Genomic DNA, 23378 nt, shown 5'->3' with positions numbered 1-23378 from the left:
ACCGGTGTAGTTCCCGATTGGTTGGTTGTAAAACGTATGTCAGCAGACGGACCAATCGCCTACGGATGCGTTGATGATTTGTAACAACAGACTGCTTTCACAATTACGCTTTCAGGCTTTAAATTTATCAATATTTTATTAAGATTTTTGTTGGGTGTGTCCTAAAAAATCATTGTGCTGTTTGAAAATACCGTCTCCACCAATGTATCTTATTTATTGTTATTATTATTTTTTTTTACAAGCAATTAATTTCCCTCCGGCGTTTTGGTATATGCAGGTCAAATGCCCTTGATGAAAAAACAAAAATATATTGCAAAACACATGTTTGATGTTAAATACTGTAGTAAATTTGAAAACATGAAAAAAACACTCAAATGGAACGCCAGGGAGCAGTAGTGTGTTCTTTCCAGATAGCTTGCTGTGCGGTTACGACAGCTAATAAATGTGCACCGCTGAAGCGGAGCAGCTCAAGTGTGTCGTGCTTGAAATGAAATAGCAAGGAGTTCCCGGGCAAGAGTTATGGTTTGGTGTCAACACTTTATTATGCATCACCGCCATGCAAAAAAAAAAAAAAAAAAAAAACCTTGTGGGAAGTCCCAACTATACAATATGGTGCATATTTTATCATTTCAAGATATGCAAATGAGAGTGTAAGGTGCATTTTGCACGATTTTTTTAATCACTTCTGAGTGTGGTAACCAAAACACACATAAGCTCCTTGATCTGCTCACAACATCCTGCTTACGTCAAGTCTTGAATGGACAGCAGGCATGTTACATTTGAATGCGAGTGGGGCACATCAAATAATGACAAAAGATGGGATAACATTCAATTACCAACCTGATTCAAAACTTGTTAATTTGATGCCTGTAGTTTTTTATTTATTTATTTGTATTTTATAGTACATACTGTACTTCATAGTAGTTCCTCACAATCAGACACCTTTCCCCTCTTGAAAGTAATAAACTTGAAAAATATAAACTCCCCCCTCAAATGAATGTCTTTTTCACAACTGAGTAACACCAGTAACTAATCCTCGAGCATCATTACCACGTTTTATAAACGCTCATTTAAAGACTGTTGCTAACCAAAATAGCAGCAAGCACAGAGAAACAAAGTGTCCTTTCCTATTAACTTAAACATGCCTTGGTCACATAAACGCCCTCTTGAATTGATACCTTTGTTTTTGTCCATAGAGTAACAACAAACAAATAAAAACAAGTGGTAATTTTTTACTTAGCAATTGAAAGACGCCATTGTTTATAGATGACCATCTGTGGCATTAATGTCTGGGTCCATATCCAAAACAGCAGCAACAAAACGAAAGCTAATGCCCCCCCCACACACACACATATGGTTAAGTAGTAGCCACTATGAGTGGAAATAACTAACACATGTCAGTAACAATATTATTTGATGACATATTGAATTTTGGATTGAACAGTTTTTGTTTTCCTTCGAAAGGGACTGGCCTTGCTTTTGAGTCAACGCCGTTGAAAGGTCATCCAAGAAGCTAAGGCTGTGTGCATCGGCATCATCAAATCAAGGTTAAAAAATAAAGCACAACATCATTGCAAATTCACAACAGCGGAATCTCACTTTTCATATCTTTGTTTTAATAGTAGAAAATAAAAGTGAGGTTTCCTATTCATTTTCCATATATGCTTTGGTGCGGCAAGGACAGATTGATTTCCTATGGGAAATATTGCTTCCCTTATCCTACAAGTGCTTGATACTTCATTAGAAACATAGAGGTTCCGCTGCTGTGGTAAAATGTCACCATGCACGTTTGGCATTGTGTATTTCCAAAATCCAACTCAAAAGGCATTGTTGTGTATCCGAAATGATATGAGAGACAAACAAACAGGCCATTTACACGTTGGCTTCTTCTTGTACGAAACAAAACAAACAAAAAACCAACAACAACAATCATGGGTTTGATATGGCACCTGTGGTGTAATAATAGTAGAGTGCTGGGCGTGATTTAATCTCTTGTCTTTTTCGGCTCACAGTTTCACCTTAAATATGAGGTTGGCTAAAAATATAGGGGTTCTTTACACAAAGTATATGGTAAGCTCTAGGATCTTAGCAATTGAGGTTGCGCTCACTTGTTGCTGCTGCTGCTGCTGCTGCTTTTGCTATTGCTCACCTGCCAACAACAACACAATCATGTCACGAGTGTCAGATCATTCAACATTTTCAAGTCATGCAGGCAATATTTAGAGAAATAGCCCGATTAGGAAAGATCTGGCCAGGTCAAGAATTTATTTATTTATTTTTTTTAAATCCAACCATCCTTAAAGTTATAAAACACCCCGTGTATTTCAGTGATATATTTGAATCCTTTTGCATTATTTTCATCATTTTTGGGCCATTTTCTTCCACATCAATTGTGCAGTATTTTAGCCAGAAGGTGACAAAATCGTGTTTGTGATAAGTGGTCGTGCCATGATAAATTTGACATGCTGTCTTCATCTGGGTGAAATTTCAGCTCCCTAATGCCTTCTTCCAAAGATTTTCCTTTGATGAGAAGTTTCTTTGCTGTAAATATCAAATGATTGGAGAAAATACTGCACAAGGGATAAAAATTTATCCTTACAAAACAATATGGGTTTAATGTTCATTTTGGAGAAAAAATGAAATAACAAAAATCTGTAATTTCCCAATTATTATGTTCAAATTTTAAAATTTGTTGCACCATTTTTATAAACACTAGTAGATTCAAAATTAAAGTGTTTGGAATTCAAAAGATTGTTTGATTATCATTTTACAGGCTAAAAAAAGGAATTTATAAGAATTGAGGAATACTTAAATGTGAATTAGTGTGTGTGTGTGTGTTTGTCAACTAAAAATGTAAGGCATGCTCACCAGTGTTGGGGATGCGCCATGTCACTGCTGCAGCGTCACCTGGAGCAAAAAATGTCAAATACATCCACCAGGTGAGACTCCTGGCACAGTCTGCCTGACTAAATGAAAATGTGGTCGCACGACTCCGCCCCCGGCCATCCCGTCGAGGAAAAGCGCTCGCTATATTTTCGAAAAATAGCACTCACCACACGGCCTTTGTCTGCCTCCTGCGCACACTTCAGCGGCTCCTCCGACTCTGGCCGTTCCTCCAGCTGCCGTTCCAGTTCTTTCCCATAACCGTCCTCTCTGTTCTCAACAAAGCTGAAGAAGGAATCTAGGGAGGCGGCGCCTCGGCCGACATCTGAGTCCACAGTGCTCTCGGTCTCGCTGCCGCCCTCTGAGAGAAAAAACATGGCGCTTGATGAAACTCTCCAAATTGACAGTCAAGCAAGAACGCTATTTCGAGGCTCAATTACCTGTCAATTACTTTGTTTATGATTATAAATATGAACAATGACTAAAACTACACAAAAACCAAAAAGCGAACGTGTGGGCCATTTTGCCTGTACCCGAATTCAACTCTTTGACCAGCGAAGACATCGTGTTGGTGATGGAGTCTGCAGCGATGAGGAGGTGGTTTCTTAAATTCCTCCTGGGCCCTTGGAAGCAAAGAGAAGCAAAGCAAAAGTTGGCCTGACAGCAGGTGAGCACGCTGTTGCGTTTTTGGGCTGGCGCCCAGCTGCGCTACCCTGAGTGAAGGCCTCCTGAACGTTGCCCCCCACGGCAACGAGGCAGTCCTGAGGCGCGCAGGTCGGGGTGGTGCCGGCCGAGTCGGGGACGGGCGTGGGGATGGGCCTGCCCGCGCCGGGCCCGGGAGATGAGCGCGGAGAGCCGGGACCCTGAGTCTGCAAGATCGAATCAGCACATCTTTCTGAGGAAATCATGAATCCATCTCGAATTAATTCAGACATAAACCGACAGCCTATATTTTGTTGGCTTAATTACCATATCTGTCATTCATCCATTAATCCAACCATCCACCCATTTTCAAGAGCCACTTATCCTCACAAGGGTCACAGGCGGGGAACAATCGCTATTGGTTGCCAGCCAACTGCATGGCACACTGTGATGTGATAATTCACGCACCCAGTCACACCTAAGAACAAATTAGTTACACTTTTCATGCATGTTTTTGGCGTGTGGGAGGAAGCCAGAGTACCCCAAGAGAACCCGCGCGGGCTCGGGGAGAACATGCAAACTCCACGCAGAAAGGCCGAAGCGAGGTGGATTTAAACTCGGATCCTTGAACCGTGAAGCGATTGTGCTAACCACTTATTCACCGAGCCGCCGTCATAAATATATAAACACATCAATATCCAAATTAGGAAGTGTGCATTTTTCCATGTAAAGGCCTTTCTTGAGTGCCTTGTTTATGAAGGATTCCTCTGTTAAAGAACATGCTGCAGTGTTCGCCACACAATTACATATTTGGCCATGAAATAATTTGACAGGTATTTTCACAAAATATAGTTGTGCAAATAAATGCCTCATATAAAGATTTGTGCCTCCCCAAATACAGTGGAGTAAATAATGTAAATCAGCGAGGAAATAAAGCAGATTGGATTTGATCCTGACACTGTTTAATTGCTCCATTTCTTTTTGTATACAAGACCCTCACCTGGCAGCAAACGCCATATTTATTTCAAAACATCTCCCTCACACTTTATTTCACACTTACAGCTTGTTTCTGTTCCTCGGCAATCTGTGAAAAAAAAACAGCACATCAGGTCTACAGTATTTGGATCTAGTCCGGCATGTAGTAGGCATGCACCCGTCCGTCTTTGGAGTCATGTTGATTTAGTTAGACACCCCAGGCCACTCCTTGGAAAGACAGATGAAGTTTCTCAAGCCCAGTTTGTGCCAAACCTTGCGATTTCAACCGTAACCATGTCCAAACTACGAGGGCCTGGCAAGCATGGAAAATCTGTCCGTATTGGTGAAGTGTGACTTGAAATTGCCTGATCCGTTTTGATGATGATACATGTGACCCCGTTTCCACAAACTTGCATGGAAAAAAAGGTAAGATGGCATGACGTGAAAAAGATGGAGGGCGCTACCTTGAGAAGCGTCATTAGCTGCTCCAGCTGCACCATGAGCTCCCTGCGACTCTCCCGCAGACTCAACATCCTCTGCTCCAGCTCATCTTTGCGCTGCCTGATGGAAAGAAGCCGCAGATTGATGACACCGTCATGTCACGGCCGTACAGAACCAAGCAATCTGCATTTAACTCTTTCTTAACCTTAAAAGTGACACAGCCACAAAATATACAGGATTATTTTCACTAATATATATATATATATATATATATATATATATATATATATATATATATATGGTACTAAATTAGCTAAATTTTTAGCAGTTTTTTTTTTGTCTTTAAGTACCTGAAGTAATTACTTTAGGTAATTAGATACTAAAGTAATTTATTGCTAATTTATTTTATAGTAATAGTATAGTATAGTAATTTATTGCTAATTTATTGCTAAGTAATTTATGTAAATAATTCATTTTGTACCACATTTTTTAACCCTACTGTAGCCAAACTAAAAATATTGGGAAAATATGAATAAATACTGTACATGGAATTGAATGTCTGGACGTAAACGTAAAAATACGTCTTTGGGATTGAATGAGTTATGATCAAATCAGTGCGTTGATTTGTAAGTTGTGAGGGAACGGGCACACAGGTTGACGGTAAGCCTGACATTATATAAATCTGCCGATTAATTTGGTCAACGAGGAATGGTTGCGGCCCCGACGCACCCAAAGCCGGCGGGAAAAGAGTGCGGCGCTTACCTGAGAAGTCGTAACTCAGCCAGTAGCGCGGGGTTATGCTGGGCCATGTCGGGCGGCGGCGGTAGCTGCTGCGAGGCTTCCTCATGCTGGAGGCGCAGCCGCTGGATTTCCTGCAAGATTTCTCTGTGTGACACGCACAAACAGACTTTAAAAAAGAAAAAAAAGGAGGACATTTATGGCACATGGCGCCCCTTCATGACGGTGATGAGGCTCAAGGGAAGTTCCCGCCAAGACGACGGATGGATGTGCAATTTGATAGACTGGACCTGGTGTGTGGAAGCTTAGCACTTCATAGACCAAAAAATATATACATTCACTAGAATTCAAGTCAGTGTTGTCCAAACAATGGCCAGGGGGCCATTTTGAAGCAGCCTGCAAATTATTCTAATAAATTGGTGGTGAGCTTTTGAATTTGAACGATTTACAACCTAACTGGCGACAATAATTGCCTTCATGCCAAAATGCTAAAAAAAGAAAAATCAACAACAACAGGAGACAGAAAGGCTTTTTGACACGTTGCGCTTTGTGTTAAGTTCCAATATACTGGGGGACACGAATAGTTAGAGCACAACGGATCACTCCAGATATTTTCAGTGGCTTGCATGCAGACGGTAATTTCTGAACAGAAAGCGAGAGCTTGATGGATTTTGACGCACTTAATGGCTGGATTTTTTTTTTTTGGTGCAGCTGCTAAATCGCTCACCTGTTTTTGCTCTCCAGCTGAGCAATGAGCTGCCTCTGCTGTTTGTTGGCGTCCGGAGAGCGTGGCAGCTCCGCGCCTTGAGCCTGAAGCAGAGTCACCGGGTCAACGCCTCCATTTTGGGGTTGAAAGACACAAAAACATCAAGTGCAAAAGTAGCTCCATGTACAGGCAAAGGAGGGGACAATATTGAACATTTTATTGAGTGAAATACGTCTTTAGTGGCCTGTGACCTATCAAAACAACAATCACCAAAGTGGTCTCTGGACAAGACCCCATTTTTTTAGCTGCATTCTCAAATATTTACCGCTCAATAAAATGCTCATATTAAAGCTGACATGGTATTTTCTATGCATTTGTGCCCGATACTACCATATGCATGCTGCGAGTTTATTGCTTGGCAAGTGATGAAAGTTGGCAGGGGCTGAAAAGTTGTCTCACCGCAGCATCTGCGGCCAGGCGAGCGGCGTAGCGGGCAATGAGGCTGTGCTCCTCGTCTTGATGCCTGCCGCTCTCCAGTAAGCTGATGGAGAGGAAAATATAGATGGCAATCACACCTTTCATCCACAGCAATGTATAGATAAAAAAATAAATAAATAAAACTGGCGAGATGCCAGGAAGTAGACTCTCCGCTCAAGCAGATGTGTGTGACTGCAGGCTTGTTCCTTTCCTCTACATGGAGCCAAGTTCCATTAAGAGGCAGGGAGGCAAGCAGGCACACATATTAGTGCACACGCAGGCATCTCTATTTTTATATTGTTGCACAGTGTGGAAATAAACCGAGCGAGAATGAGTACATGATTACATAACCTGCCTGTCCAAAAAACACAAAAAACAAACACACACACACTCACACACATTTTAGCTGGCACAAAGTTGTGTTGAGCAGGACTTTCTTTGGAGACAAAGGCGTCTGAAATGTGAGTGTTAATCAGCTCGCAACAAAAGCTCATCTGTCTCAAGTATTTGGGAATGTGGATACATGAGAACAAAAGATGGGCTAAATTTGTTTTCCCCTTCAATTTCCAACAGATTTGTACCCACGAGGTGGAGAGCTTTGCACTGACGTGATTTGATCGTCTACATAAAAAAAAAAAGACTGACAAAATAAAGTTGCAGCCATATATTTAGGAAAAAAAGGTTATTTTTCTTTAAAATACAAATATTTTTAGAGGATTTGATTGATAATATTTTTTTTTTACTGAAAAATACACGTAGTGGTTAAAAAAAGTTCGAATTTAACAATGTTAAATGAGGAGGGATTTTTAAGAATTATAATTTTGTATTCTAAGTAAAACACAAAAAGTCCCATTTTTTAAAATAGACTGAAAAGTTTATATATATATATATATATATATATATATATATATATATATATATATATATATATATATATATATATATATATATATATATATATATATATATTTTACAAAATGCAAAAATCAAAGTATTATATAATGAAAAATATCTGAAAAAAGGTCAGTTCTATCATGACAATAGTTTAAATGTTAGCCAAACAAATCATTCTTTTAGGACAAGGAAGTCACATTTTGTTGTAGAAAAAAAGGCCCCAAAAGTAAGATTGTTTCAAAAGAAAAAAAAAACCCCTGCAATGGTCAGCAAGGGCAACTTGTTGTGCATTTGTAAACCGTCCTTCCTTGCCCGACTCATGCAGTGCGCTCATTGAGAGGCACAGCCACTAACCATGTTTTGGGGTGCTTTTGAAGCACTTGCACGTAGAGGCCAATGAGAATGTGCTCATCGGCCAGTCTGTCAACTGCATCCAGGTTGCACTGGAACCTCACAAACACAATAGAAAAAAAAAACCCAAATAGGATTCATTGGCTGAAACACTGGAAAAGTGACACAGAGATTCACAGACTACACCTCACATGCACTTCCTGCTAGTGAGAAAGGTTTCAATGTTGATTAGCCAAGCTGTGTTTCTGCCAGAAAGCCAAGACTAAACAAGTTTACGCTTCCGTTCCATAGTGTGCGCATTCATATAGCCTCTTCTTCAACGGCTAACATCGCCAAAGCACAAGCTAGCTACCGGACCGCTCATCTCATGTCTCCTCCACTGCCCTAAAAAATGGTAAAGAATTCCAAATATACATAAAATCTTCAGTGCCCACAGGTGAACTTTTTTTCATTGTAAAAAAAAATAAAAAATGCTGTGATTCATTCAGTATCAACTGTCCACTGTACTGCTCGAACTTGGAATCCTGGTTTTAAATTTGGGTCTAGGCACTGGCAGTCTTGGCAGGGTAAGATTTGATGCATTATGAATTGTTCGTCGAGAATACCGCTGACTCATCACATCATCTTTTTGGATCATTCACGAAAGGGAAAAGTGTTTCATGGAAGAACACGTCTATTGAATAAGATCGGACTCAACTGAAACGATTGCTTGCCGTGCACTCTTTATTCAAGACACACACACACACAAATAAAACCCCACACGATTATGATGTGCTGATACCTTCAAATGCTAGCTTCTTTGGATAGAAAGAAATAAGACCAAAACCCCTTTTCACCATTAAATTGACCCGTGGAACTCAATGGAACCGATATAACAGTAAACATAAAACACATCACCTTGCAAAAGTGTGCACACCCTTCAACACAAACATGAGGGCCGAACTTGACTATCCATTCCAAAATGTACCGTATGTTGGGTGTCGTCATCAGCCGGAAGGTGAAGGTCACATTAATGCAAGGACAAAAGTTTTGATTGTTGTGCTCTTAACACTCGTGTTTGTCAGGTAGTGCACACATGCGCAGGAGGGGAGGGGGGGGGGGGGGGGGCAGTTCTGTGCAACCACTTACCCTCTGCCTTTCAACAGATGCTGAGCCATATCGTGACTCCTGCTGGAATGCAAAGCAGGAGGAGTGTGCAATTCTTTTGGAATCAGCCCAAAAGGTCTAAAAAAAAAAAGGCGGGGCAGGGATAGTTGTACTCACTTTTTGCTGGAGTAGGGATTCCCAGAAGTTGGCATGGAGCGGGAAAAGGAGCATTCGCCGGGGACGCTCATCGGTCTCGGCGGCCTGGGGGAGACCACAGGCACAAAAATGACGACGGCAAGTCCTATCGGGCCGGCAAACGTGCAACGAAGGGGGGAGAGGAGCGAAAGAAGCGAAGGAGGAGTGGGCGAGCGGTGGCTGACGGTCAAGGATTAGAAGAAAAAGTACACCGTGATTCTAAGGGACACTCTTTGGGAGGTGTCGAAGAAGCCGAGAAGCACTCACCACGTGTCTCTAAGAGAGCAAAGCAGAGAAAAAAGGGAAAAATCACAAGCGGCAAAGAGACACCTTCAAAACGCGGAACAAGGAAAAGCCGGCTCATTAACTGCAAACTTCAACTAGTTGAACAGTCAGCTAGCCATTCAAAGATGGCCTGAATCCAAAAAAAAACCCTTTTCATTTGTTTCCCATGTTACCTTGCTTGCTTTGCTGCTGTTTTTTTGAGGGAGCAACTCTTTTGTTGTCATGAAAAGGCTGGCGCAACATGTCGGCAAATCACTACTTTAATATCAGCCCTGGCTATGGGCTGATTACATGAAGCTGCTCCCATCATTTCAACATGAAGACAATTTTGTAAGCTTTCATTGCTACAGTGATCCTCCCCATGCAATACGTGAAAAACCACAAAGTAGATCCCCCCACCACCTCCCCCGACGGAATTTTCATGCATGTGTGTGTGGGTACCTACATTTTTTAAATGTGAAAAGTATTTATTCTTTACAAATTTAAGAGAAATATTACTGAAGTACACAAATTTACTAAACTTTATAGAGTAACTGTACTGTTGTCCCTTCCAGTTCCCATTTTCTTTGGCTCTAGTCTAACGGAGAGCTGCGGTTATATCCTGGAAGTCTAATTAAAGTGAAGCCTGTAGCTGATCAAATATAATTAAAGCCTACACTTGAAATTCCAATTTATTACAAAGGAAATCTAGGTAAGAGAGTTACAACGCTCTGTAGTTGTTCCATTACTCAAGTGTGTGTGTGACTTTGAGGAAGCACAGCTCTCGGGCATGCCTACAAGACATGTGATTGGCCCCCTGCGCAACCATGGGAGTTGGGATAGAAGTAGATTACAACTTCTGCCCTGCTCTCCTGCCATCGACCAATGAGGGTAGAACGCTGTAAATGATCCATCTATGATCCAATTTTGGTATTGGTTTTAGTTTTTTAATTCACCTAAATCCTGATCGTGTGAAGCCTATTACAGCCATCTGATAATCGGGCCTTTGCTGAGTTTAATAGGCGGCTAAATTCCATCCACTTGAAGTCTCTGGTGAGTTCTCACAATAAAGTCCAATTGTGTGCCTGCAGATGCAAAATGCATTTAAGCATCTAAGCTTCACTTTTTATGGGATTTCCTACTAAATTCTCATGGGAACACTTTGGCTTTCTAATACTATTTCAGTTAGGGGGTGGCATCTGATTTAGCAGAAAAGCAGGGAGACTCGCACACAAAGACACAGAACTGAGAAACCAACAGTAGTAACATTGTTGTAGACGGCCATAATTAAGCCTCATTGATTATCTGACCCACGGGATTGACTGGAGTCAGTAAAGACTTACTGGAGGCAGTGACTGGTACCGATTTATCAGGACAAGGATAGAACAGAGCTTCTCAAATGGAGGTACATGAAAGCACCTCAGGGACTACGTAAAAATTGGTTTCTGCAGATGTGCAAATCCGATACATATATATGTAAAGTATGAGGGAAAAGAAGACGAGGTAAAACATACACAATATGGGCCAGGTTGAGCGGTTTCTCTGGTGTGTCAGGGAAGACAGGATGAAGTGGCTCTCTGCCGGATGCGCAGCTCAAAGACTTGCTGAGGGCATGTGATAGCTTCTTGGCTGGCGATTTCTTAAGAAAGTGGACAATGGGGGCGCGCCCCGCATGGAGGTTACAAAACGCCGTGACCACGAGGTAGTGGTGCCACCCTGACGTCCGTCCGCCGCTCGCCTCCCTCACCCATGAAGTATACTCTTTCATTTGATGCTGGTTGCTATGGGAACCGCCGGCATGCCCCCTCCAGAAGCAGTCTTGACAGAGCTGGTAATTCTGACAGCGCTGGCAGCGGTAGCGGAAGCCCATCATACTCTCCGTGTGGCAGTAGGAGCACTCCACCGGGTGAAAGACTGCACACGCACAAATAAAGGCAGGAGTCAACACTCACATTTTGCCACAGCGCCTTTTCTACAGGATGTATTGACGGTCATATCAGGACACCCCGGATGAGATTACGTCATGCCAGTCGCGCGTGGATTTTTACGCAGACAACCATTCCTCCATTAAAAGCACGCATCCTTAAGGGGAATAAAGGAAAGACTTCTGGGACTTGTCATAAAAACTCACAAATGATCATAAATAGTCCAATACATTGTACCCAGTCTGCATCTTTTGGAATGTGAGAAGGAACCGGAATACCTGGAAAAACCCACACGGGCACAGGAAGAACACCCGCAGAAAACCCACACGGGCATAGAGCAAACATGCACAATCCACATGCCACACGGAGCTTCTTCCGCTGCTCCCCAGTGTGTGTGCCGCCTACCGTTCTCCACATTGGCCAGCCGGTGCATCAGCGGCAACCACACCAGGCACTGAGGAGGCGGGTCGGACATCAATGTGTCCAGGAAAACGTTGATTGAGACCTTTTTCTGCTCACAATGCAAAGCGAGTGACAGGAGGGATGGGCGGGGGGTACGTGACGACGCTTTGTGATTGGACGCTCACCTGTGACGTGAAGCAGCCCTTGGCCGCCTGCTCCGTGTAGCTAAACGAGGGCCCTTCGAAAACGGACGCGGGCAGCTTGAGAACTTCCTTCAGGAAATGCTCAAAGTGTGCTTGCACCATGATTCCCCCCGCATCGCATATTAGCGAAAAAATATCTGTGGGGCAACATCACACCGAGGAGTAAAAATAATTAGCGGATAATTACAGCACAGCACACAGTGCAATTAGCCCACGAAGTGAAGACAAGCAGCTGTTGAAAAAACAAAAACAGCGAGGAATTCATCACTTTTTATTCTCGGCCGGCCCAGATGCGAGATGATGTCATCGCTTTCGTACGAGCCCAAATGCATTTTTGTGTATGACATTTGGAGTCGTCTATAGTATTACGTGGTATGACCTCCTCTCGTAAACACAAAACATGGCACCTTGTTGAACTCAGTTTGTGAAATTCAATGCACATATCCAATGACTTTTTAGAATTACAAGTGAAAAAAAAATGCTGCTTACATCTTAATTTATCCACAATTTTTCCTCCACAGAAGGTTGCTAGGGCCATCTTCATAACAAAGACAGATATCTTGCCATGGCCATCTCTACAAATGATAAAAATAAAATGTTATGCTCACACACATTACAAAAACAAACGTCACAAAAACAGGCTTCACTTTAATTAGACTTCCAGGATATAACCGCAGCTCTCCGTTAGACAAATGAAAATGTTCAAAGCTGTTCTTAACCTTGTTAGAAGTACTGAACTCCACCAGTTTCATATGCACATTCAAAGAACTGTTTTGAGTGCAAAATATTTTTTTTAAATTCAAGACAGGTATGTTTTTTACTGGTTTTACTGGCTCAACCTGGCATTGCAAATTATGCAGTGATGATGCTGACTCCCGTCACGTTCTGTGATACACGGGAATCCATGTTGTACATTTTCATTTGACCCCTTTATTTTTTGCTCGACACAGTTAGCATGGATTAAAACATGAAGAAAGAAATCGCAGAACGTTCTACCAACTCAGTCACATATTGACTCCTGCACACACCAAATTCCCAGCAGCATTGCTTGGCCAATGATGTAATGTGATAGTGACGGCCAAGCGAGGTGTGTCATTATGAATTGACACGATGAGTCAAGAGTGTCTCGACCGCCGCAGTAAAGGCATCGTCGAGCCACGAAAACCGATTCACTGAACGCTTACGATTCAATCGAAGTTTAGAGATACTGTAAGTGCTCACAGGTAACCCTATACACACCTCATATTTTGCCCAATTATATGACATTTAAATCAAAGGCAGTTCAACAGAGCATTGAAAGAAGACTAGGGAGCTGAAATTTCACCCAGATGGTAACAATATGCCAATATGCGCACACGAAAAGGGAAAAGTGCCTATTCAGCCTAAGCCAAAGTCAAAACAACATTTGACCCTTGAGTACTTCGTCCCGTTACGCGCAGAGCCGCAGGTAAGACTCACGGGTCGTAGGTCGCTAGTAGGAAGTTGAGCAGCAGGCTGACGGAGCGCTCGGCGTCGATCTGGTGCGTGGTGGGCATGCGCTTGTTGAGCTGCTGCAGCGCGGCCGACAGCGCGGCTTGCAGGCGGTCGGCGGGGAGCTCGGCATTCGGCTCCTCTGCGTTTAGGCCCGTTTCTCGGAAGGCCTCCATGATGTTCCAGACGTCCACCAGGTGCACTGGGAAGCAAGTGGGGGTAAGGGTAGGTGGCGGCAACGGGGCATCGACGAGACACCTTGTACTCACTGTTGCACTTCTTCTGCACAAATCTCAGCTTGCAGGCTGTCCTGTACGTCGACAATCGAATAGAGTCCAAATCCTGAGCCCCTGAAAAAGACTTTTTGGTAAATTACCCACCAAAAAAATGTGTTACCAATCCTGCTTCTCACCATTGCCATTGACGCGAGATCATATGCTAGCCACTTTCCACCGCGGCAAAAATACGCTTGCATAGCTGTGACCGATTCGAATTAGAGAGAAAGCAATCTGGGCTGACTGTTGTAAAACTATTCAATATTGATGAGTGTATCTGCACACAATCAATCGAGCCTGATGCAAAAAGATTTGTCGGACGCTACCGTTATATCAAATCCATGTCACATCAAAGAGAAAGAGCTGAAATTTTATCCAGATGACGACAACAGATCAAAGTTCAACATGACCCAATAACTTTTTTATAGTACCATTTGAGGAGAAGTGGTCTCTGGAGTTATTTTTCTTGGGAAGATGATCCGTCAACAATCAGAGCTGTTAAACGGTTTTAATTAGCATTTTCTACCCATGCGCGGCCTCCGTGATTGGAAAATGAAAGCTAACACAACCGAAGCTCAAGTCTTTTTGGTCAGGAATTAAAAAGCAATTTGTATGTCTTATGAGTGTTTCGTGGAAGAGGAGGATCAACGTCCGCAGCGACCACGATGGGTGTCTCCAAAAGAAGACAAAAAACACGCCAATTTTTCTCCCACGTCATCTCGTTTGAAGATGTTTAAATCTGAATGCGTATTCCCGGATTTAGAGGAAACATTTTGAGAAGTGCGGCGGAGGAGAGGCGCCATCCAAATCGCCTCTCACTCTTGTGTGACGTTATTTTTAATGGACCCACAACTAGATGCGCAGCAATTAACTCGAATTCACCGGGGCTTTTCAACTCTTATTGTGAAAGGGCTTAAAAAGTCATTGAGTTCACGTTTTCACACTCATATATTTTCCCTGCATTTTTATTCCTTTCCGAAGCGGATATTTCTTTCATTTGATTTGACACAATCGTGAGAGCGGCGTCAACAGCAAGCGCAAAGATTGGGTTCATTCAAGCGTAATCTGTGGAATGTTGCGGTTGTTTCAAGTGAGGGCAGCCTGCTGTACTAGCGGTTGGCACATGTGCCTCAGAGTTCCCTGGGTCAGGCAAGCATACCCCAAAAATGCTTGTTGGGTTGGTTGAAAACTAGAAAAGTTCTCAAACTTTTGATCCCAAATACAACGCAAAAATGGACTTTGGTTTTGCGTGTAGCACCACCACATTGCTTAGTGGGCTTAGGTGTTTTTCAAAAACGAATGTCATTTCTAAAAATTGTGCATTTTGAAGATGACACCCCAATATATGAATGGGGTCCAAAGAACGATGACGTTCAAAGAAAATGGCACGCATGAAAAACGCTTATTTGATCATTTTAGGGAGCTTCAGGTATAAGGTGGCATTTGGTAAAGGAAGTGATGTCATCCTCTGGATAAGACGCCAATTGGATCCTTTCAGAATTGTCTGACTTTGGAAAAACGTCCATTTTTCCAAAGAGGCATAGATAGAGGAACTTACTCATCTCCACAAGCAGTTGCCTTCTGTCTGCCATGTTGCTCCACCCGCAGTCTTCAATCATTCTGACAAAGAGAGAGAGTAAAACTCAATCTATGCACTCCTGATTTTTAGCGCCGTCCTCATAAAACCCCCGGCGTGATGACTGACCACAGAATGTTTTCGCCTTGATTCCCGCAAGACTCCAAAGGCAACTGATAAAAGCATGGACTGGAAGCACGACCGCAGATCAAACTCTCATAATTCCATGGCGAAATTTGCGCATACAGTACATACAGTACAATACACTAAACAAAATTGGCAATTTCCAGAGGGAACCCGTCGTTCGTCATTTGTTGAGTAACTTACCTTTTTCGAGCTACATTCGGTGGATCTTTAAACATGAAAACAGGAGTTCACCGCATGCAAAAAGTGACCCCGCAATCTTGTCAAATCAAGAAAGAAATAACTCTTTTCAACAATCAGGTACAGTTGTTAATCCTAATCTCCGTAACGTCGTAAACGAAATCCTCAATTGAAGGTGGATATAGTTCAACTTGTTGCCAGTACGAACAGAGGGGCACACGCCATTTTGCTTCGCAGGCTTCAAAAGTCGAAATAAGACACAGAATCCTTAGCCATCAACACATGCCCATTCCTAATCCCAGGAGACCTTAAGGGGCATATACTCTATTGATAAATAGACCCTTTAACAGCTAATATGGAATTAACTTAGTGCCAGCCCGAGCACCCCATCAAGTGCAAAATTGAACGACAAAGTCAATATCTGATCCGTCTTTCTAAGAGAGTTGCCCATAAAATCAAACTCATTGGATTCGTTTGTCGTTTTATAGATGGAGCATTTGAAAAGGAGCCAAAGGAGGTTTTGCACACATGGCAAAATGAGACGAGGCCCTACTCCAATGTAGGCGCTAAGCAAGCTTCGCAAAAGCAATGAATGTTAAGTTTACATTTAGAAATGATTTCAAATCAGTATCCGGTTGATTAAATCTGATTTTGATTCATCGTCAGACCACGGCCTCCCTGGCCTGGCCCGGCCCGGCACGGCCCATTTATCACCTGTCACGCGGAGCCAATATGAATGCAAACTTATGCGCTTACGATACCGGTGCTTGCGCGTCACGCCCCAGCCAGGAGACCTTTGGTAAACTGGAAATAACGCAGATTGAGCGGACCTTCAAGCAGCCCAAAGATATCATGGCGTGCGCACGCAGGGTACCTTTCATAAAACACCATACCGCCGCTCCTTCCCTTCGCCTCGTCTTGACTTATTACAAAGCTGTGACGGGAAGAGGCCGAGTCCCCGTCTTCACGAGCGAAGAGGCCGCCTTGCCCTGCGCCGCCACCGCCGCCGCTATCTTTAGCCGGCGAATGAGAAGGCGCCGCATTCTTGTGCAGCTTTGCTGGCGCTCCCTTTGCAAGACCCCAAAGCCTCTTCCTGGCATGCACCCAACTCGCATTATTCTCTCTCACCCCCCAACCCCGAGCAACCCCTCTCTCTCACGCTGGGAGCATTGGATGAGACAGGCCCACCGTAACACACCCATAATTACGGTTGAAAACACGGTTTCTGTCAATCTTATGACATTTCTAATAATCAATGCACAAAATACACAACCAGGAACTTGTGTCTTTGAAGCTTCAAATATGAAGGAACCTAAAAAGAATATATCATTGGGAACAAAAATGGACTTCCCAGTTCAAGTGATTCGAAACGGCACTTAATACGATATAACATTTGACCTCTGAATTATTTTTTTGGGGTGTGTTTTCCCCTGTTGGCAACTTCACATGTCACACAGAAATATGAATGATCCAAGTGAGTTTTTTCACTCTAATTTTGTTCAGATTTCCTCCTTGTAGATGCTAAAACATTAAAGGACTCCTCTCTTACTAATCGTATTTTTTATGATATTGGGAAGTTTGTTCTTAACCAGCCAAAAACCACAGTCACACGAGTACTGATGCGCATGCAATTTTTTTTTTCTTTCGAGGTTGAGTTGCTGTCTAAATTGTCCATTCTTTCAGTAACCATCTCTGCCCGCTAGATAAAGGGTGCAAGGGGTCTGTTTGTGTACAAAAGTTCAATCCTGTCATCTGTCGAGCACATGGCGGTGTGACATTTGTGTACACAAACGCCCTTACGCCAGCTTGGATTCGCTGGGTGTTTGCGGCACATGGCAGCTGTTGACACCCATTGGCCGGGAGTTATTTTAGCATGGTGACACCAGAACCATCCTCTGAGCTATGCGGGGGGGCACAAACTTATCCATAGAAAGTTGCCATATGATCAGTGATGGCCGTCATAGTTGGGCCAAAAAGAAACATTTGGTGGCTTTTACATGTCTGGATTGTCATTATTTGAACATGACGTCCATCCACAATTCACGGTGGAAATGTGTAAAGAATGATTTACATGGAACTACGCCAGCAAGGCATGTGAGCATCTGAGTGTGAGCTGTGGTTAACAGCAGCTCAAGCTGGCTTCTTACAAGTGATGGAAAAAAATGACAGTAAAAATAAAGAAACGAGCAACAACGCGGATGCCGTTAAATTATCTGAGACATTTTGCATTGTTTAACACTAAGCCGAGTGGACGTGTTTGTTTTGGATGGATGGCCCAGAAAATGCCTAATTGAAGACGGAAAGTTTTGAATTTGAAGTTGTGGCAAGGCACTAAGTTAACAGGTGGCCAGCATGCATGCACGGGACAAGACCCCAACATAGTCACTTGATGCACGATAGAGATTTAGAAATAAGAGCTCCAAGCAATGGCCCGCCTATGCACTTGCATGCATGTCAAAAATCCATCATTGTGCTCAATAGGTAAAATCGCAAGCAGGCAACAGGCTCTTATTGGTCACGTGCTCAGCGCGAGACACCTGGCAAGACTATCCCGAACACGAAACGCGCTATTTACATCAACGCCAAAGTACATGTCATTTCCAGCGCGAATGCAGGTCGCCGTTTGGCTGCGGCTGCACGGCCACTTAACTTACCACGATGAATTCGGGGGCACGTGACGCCACATCGTCCGTCCCTCCAGGAAGCTCGCCGGTGACACGGCCCGCCGTCCTGGCTGCAGCCCGCTCTCAGGTTGCCTTCGTGGCCGTAGCCGTGACCGTGGCCGTGGCCGGGCGACGCATCACCTCGAGCGGCCGTGCAACCCCCCGCCCCCCTCGTCGTCCTCGCTAGTGCTGTCGGGAAGCTTCTTGCAGCTTTGCAAAGCGCGCACACGCGCACGGGTAGCCTAGCGAGATGACGTAATGCGGAATTTCGTCACTGTGCGTCTGTTTTTTTTAAAAAAAAAAAAAAGGGGGGGGGGGGGGGTCCGCAGAACGTTTCACGTTTGGAACAGAAATGGAGGTCTTCTCATTTGAAGTAAAAGATAACTATGCAGATGTTTCTTTTTTTCCACTAACTGATAATGACGTAATACATACCATAGCTGGAAACGTTTTCATTGATGCGTTAAAAAAAAAATCACAAAATGAGACATTCAAAACTGGTCATATGACAAAAAAATATATATTTTTGTTAAATCGACTTTTAAGTAAAAGTACTGCGACTGTGAATAATTTTTCCCGGAAACCGAACATGCGCGTGCAGTACCTTGTTACTTGAGTAACTTGATACATCCTTTTAGTTTTGTGCTGTATTGCTCTTTATTGAACACAAAACACATTGCAAGAATTAAGAATAAAACAAGAAGAATCATCAATGGAAAATACAGTTCGGTGCGTAAACTCATATCATGTTGATGCAGTAGTTGGTTTTTCATATGTCCCCCCTAAAAAACAATGTCAATTTGACAAGCGATTCCAGACTCATAATGGTTAATAATTCATTTTTGAGTAACGAATAGAAATATACGCACAAGGAATAGAATAGAATAGAATAGAATAGAATAGAATAGAATAGAATAGAATAGAATAGAATTGACTAACAGGCAAAATGTTTCAGTTAAACAAACCGTATTGGTTGTTGATTCCTGTTTTTCCAACCGTCGGCAATGCTCTTGAACGCCTCCGGACCCTAGCGCGCAGCTCCTTGTTGCCAAGCAACCGACTGAGGAAGCTTGATGGCGCTTATAATTCACGTGAAACTTTTAGGGGGTGGTGGACCACTTGCCGACTCAGCTCAGCGTAAACCAAAACCGCGTCAAGCAAAGGGTCACTTAGCGTATAGGCCACTCGTTTGACTGACGAGTAAGTCGATATTCACTTTCGCTTTGTGCAGTGACAACAAGCCCTGCTGAGCTCATTCATTTTTGATAAGCCCAGTTAATTAAGCGTTAAGCGAGATCGCTGTGGGACTTGGCTATTTCTGGGTCCCGGAGATCCCTCATCCAGTCATCCATCGGCAATCTGTTTTCCATTGTTCCCTCCTCGAACTCACCTGATTCAAATGACCCGCCCATCAAGTTTTGCGGAAGCCTCGGATATCGCGTGTCTCCATCAGTGTTATCCACAAGTACTGTATGTGGAAAATTCATGAAGCATTTATAAAAGTGAACAGAACAGTTGACGCAGCCTTCGGAAGCTGCATCACACTTACAACACACACTTTGTGAACTATACACATTCCATTTTTTTCCCCAATTTTGTAAATGCTTTTAAAGGCATCATAATTAAAGTTATTTTTTTCCCTTTAACCACTCACATTGTTCAGTGACATCAGTTCTATCCATACATACGTGGGTTAAATTTATTCACACCCACAAAAAAATCAAACATGGTATGGTCTGTCTTTGTAGACGTGATGATGACATTTTAAGACATAGCCATTTACTGGTCTCTACCGCCACCTACTGTCTTGAGGTGAAACACAAGTCAACAAAGATTTGCTGACAGTTTGACCGCCACTCAATGGAATGTTGCAAAAGCGCAGGAAAATCAATGTAATAAATCCTACTAAACTATATCTCAAAAGTTGAAATTGTTATGTTTTTATGGTCCAATGATTATTTTTGCACAAAAACTCTCATGTGTCCAGCTGCAATCACATAGAAATTCCAGAATTGTTGCATTTCGAATTTTGTATTGTTTTAATCATCTGGTGTTTTAATCATCAAGGGTTAAACATGAAATATGACTTGGTACTTGCATGCATTATTTCTCGCACAAATCGCTGAAAACGATTGGCACGTCTTTATGTACCGTCTACCTCAAGATGGCGCCCTTTGCCCACCTTGGCTTTGCCTGGAGCTCACTCCCCTCTTCCTGACACTTTGCAAAACAAAACATGTCAGTCTATACGACCACACTCCCAAGCCAGAGTACGGAGTCGCAGAAGACGTTTCACAGCCAAATAATTCTTTGTAATTACTTTGCAGAGTCAAATTAATCAAATAGAGCGAGTGTTTGTTCCAAGTACATCTGCTGCTTCCCGATGTTCATGCCGCGATGCTTCTACCTTCACGTATATTTCAGGGGGCTTTGTTTCATTAAATAGTGACACGTGTTTGTTTGTGATACACCGAAATTCAAGTCTGCTTGACAGAGCTCAATGTTTCCTATCAGCTTGGAAATGATCAAGCGCGGGCTCAGCAGGCCAGGCGCAGACGCTGCATCACTTCAAGGTGCTTTCTTGTTTTCTTTTGGTGCAAAGTACATTACAGTTGCCCCGAAGTGCAAATCGCGAAAGCGAATAACCGAGCACACAAAAAGTTCATCGCAAACAAAAACACCTTACAAAAGATGTAAGAAGAAAAAAAAAACATAGAAAAACTAAACGCCAACAAAACACGTGTAAGAAACATGCATAGAAAAGAAATACATCACATTTAAAAAGATTAAACGCAGCTGCAAATCAGGAATTGCAATTGGAAAATACAAAGAAACAAAAAAAGTTAAAACACATCACAAAAGATTAAAAAAAACAAAAGCACAAAAGAGCCGAGCACAACTGCAATTCAAGGACAGACAAAAAAGCACATCACAAAAAAGAAGCACACGAAAAAGAAAACCACTGCTAACTTTTTGCCCATCTGATTGGACGAGATGGGCCAACTTGATTGTACGGACACAGTGATGCTGGTGCGCATGTTTTGCATGTTTCATAATTGTATATAAATGCTGGTAGCTGTCCACTATCACCGCTGTCAAAAAAATGAACAGTGTCGTCAGAAAGGCCACAAACCTTATTGAACATCTGGCCCTCATCAAAAATACCGACGAGACGCCTGGAGAAAAAGTTATAAACAAACCATATTGAAGGCAGTCTGTTCAACAAGGTCAATTTCTCAGAATCCAGTGAAACTGTTAAGAGTTGTTAAGAGTTACCCCCCCCCCCCCCCCCAAAAAAAAAAAATCCAATCATATATCAGCAAATTTAGGACCCCAATATTTGTCATGCTGAAATTGTTCTGTCTGTGGTCCACATGAGCGCCGAGAAAGCCATGCTCCAGGATCTGACGGACCAATGGCAAGGACAGATTTCATTACCATGACAACCGGTGGTGGAGCCTGACTCTTGTGACTAGAGTGGCTTCCACTTGTGGCAGTAGAGCACGGTGTGTGTGTGTGTGTGTGTGTGTGTGTGTGTGTGTGTGTGTGTGGGGGGGGGGGGCAAGTGAAGACATTTTCTTTTCACACGCTACACTGTTTTAAAATACAAATTCCTACCCCGCCCACTGGTATGCCACATTGTCAACTTTGCAGGGGAATCAAGCTGCTGCTTTTCTGTGTACCCTGAAACACTCAATGCAGCTCTGCTTACCTTTTGGCTTTAACATGGGCACGACACTTATTGAGGATGTGGAAGTTTTTGCATAACAGTGCTTCACTACACATATATATATATATATATATATATATATATATATATATATATATATATATATATATATATATATATATATATATATATATATATATATATATATATATATATATATATATATATATATATATATATATATATATATATATATATATATATATATATATAAGCAATTACAAAGTCACTATTAGGAAAGTGACAATCTCGAGTGTTTTGCAGAGCTTTGATTCGAAACCCAACTCGGGGTGTTGGAGAACCATCACCGGCTAATTGTAACTTCAGAATTTGGCAAAATTTGGAAGGTTTCAACAGGCGTGTTTTTAGAAATAAGAAGATAACAAAAGATTTAACACGAACGACGTGGTTGTTTAATTTCACACTTGATGAGCTGGGCAGGCCAACTATTTGGATACAAGCAATTACAAAGTCACTTTTCCATCACATGTCTACTTTAAGTAAATTAAAACAAGAAACAAAGTAAAAAAGAAAAAAGTTGCTCGGTCGTGATTGCTCGTTTTGTCTTTTTCACGTGCCGCGCTACTTCGGCTTTCACATTTTTCCCTCAACCGTGTTTTTAATTCACTTAGCCTGAAAACAATTTGTCACCTGAGAGAAGAGTTAAAACACTTGGAGACGCTCAAGAAAAGCCTCCCGACAAAAATCGCAGAAAAGGTGTGCCTTCACCGGCCGGCGTTTGCCTCCGATGGCGGCGTGGAAGACGGAAGAAAATCACCAGGTACGTCTCATTGTGTGCATGCAGTGGAACCTCTAAAGTGCTAGCATGCTGCCCTAGTTGTTAGCATGTCTTCCTCACAGTTTAGACCAGGGTCGAACATGTTTCAACCGTGGGCCAAAGTGTACTTCTTGTTTACGTCGAAGGGCCGTTATGACTCTGAAATTAAATCAAATTTAAATACGATTGTCACACATTTACTTAGTTTTGAAATCAGAGGCCAGTTAAAACTGTTCAAAAGTGTGATTAGTCATAGAAAATGCTTGTTGCGTCCCAAAAAACGTTTTAAAGTTAAAGACAACTTGAAAATTTGGTATTTTAGTCAGAATATTTAAGTCATAATTCGCATTCCGCGAGCCACATAAAATGATGTGGCGGGT

General features: G+C 42.5%; 1 protein-coding gene across 8 annotated transcripts; it reads right to left on the bottom strand.

Annotated features, from left to right (window-relative positions):
* Window positions 1–1218: 1218 nt before the first annotated feature.
* On the bottom strand, window positions 1219–18718 carry dtna (dystrobrevin, alpha). 8 transcript variants are annotated; one of them, XM_088429611.1, is made up of 22 exons: window positions 18482–18718; window positions 15486–15547; window positions 13922–14002; window positions 13641–13854; window positions 12672–12757; window positions 12165–12319; window positions 11983–12088; window positions 11400–11566; window positions 11167–11291; window positions 9371–9454; window positions 9236–9277; window positions 8111–8206; window positions 6845–6926; window positions 6407–6489; window positions 5704–5826; window positions 4965–5061; window positions 4586–4609; window positions 3596–3752; window positions 3417–3506; window positions 3054–3244; window positions 2869–2907; window positions 1219–2149 (listed from the first exon to the last, which is right to left on the bottom strand). In XM_088429611.1, exons 2-21 carry the CDS (start codon window positions 15544–15546, stop codon window positions 2890–2892), a joined length of 2082 nt encoding a protein of 693 aa, XP_088285737.1. In that variant the 5' UTR covers window position 15547; window positions 18482–18718; the 3' UTR covers window positions 1219–2149; window positions 2869–2889. The 8 variants fall into 8 exon arrangements, with proteins under 8 accessions (XP_088285737.1, XP_088285735.1, XP_088285736.1 ...); XM_088429609.1 differs by lacking the exon at window positions 18482–18718 and adding an exon at window positions 16702–16850; XM_088429610.1 differs by lacking the exon at window positions 18482–18718 and adding an exon at window positions 16702–16850 and having other exon boundaries at window positions 9236–9274.
* Window positions 18719–23378: the final 4660 nt, after the last annotated feature.

The sequence above is a fragment of the Hippichthys cyanospilos genome, chromosome 12 (assembly GCF_059441005.1).
Source record: "Hippichthys cyanospilos isolate Australia breed blue-spotted pipefish chromosome 12, RoL_Hcya_1.0, whole genome shotgun sequence".
NCBI classification, from domain to species: Eukaryota; Metazoa; Chordata; class Actinopteri; order Syngnathiformes; family Syngnathidae; genus Hippichthys; species Hippichthys cyanospilos.
The sequence above is the reverse complement of the archived record's forward strand: the minus strand, read 5'-3'. Positions and strand labels throughout refer to the sequence as shown.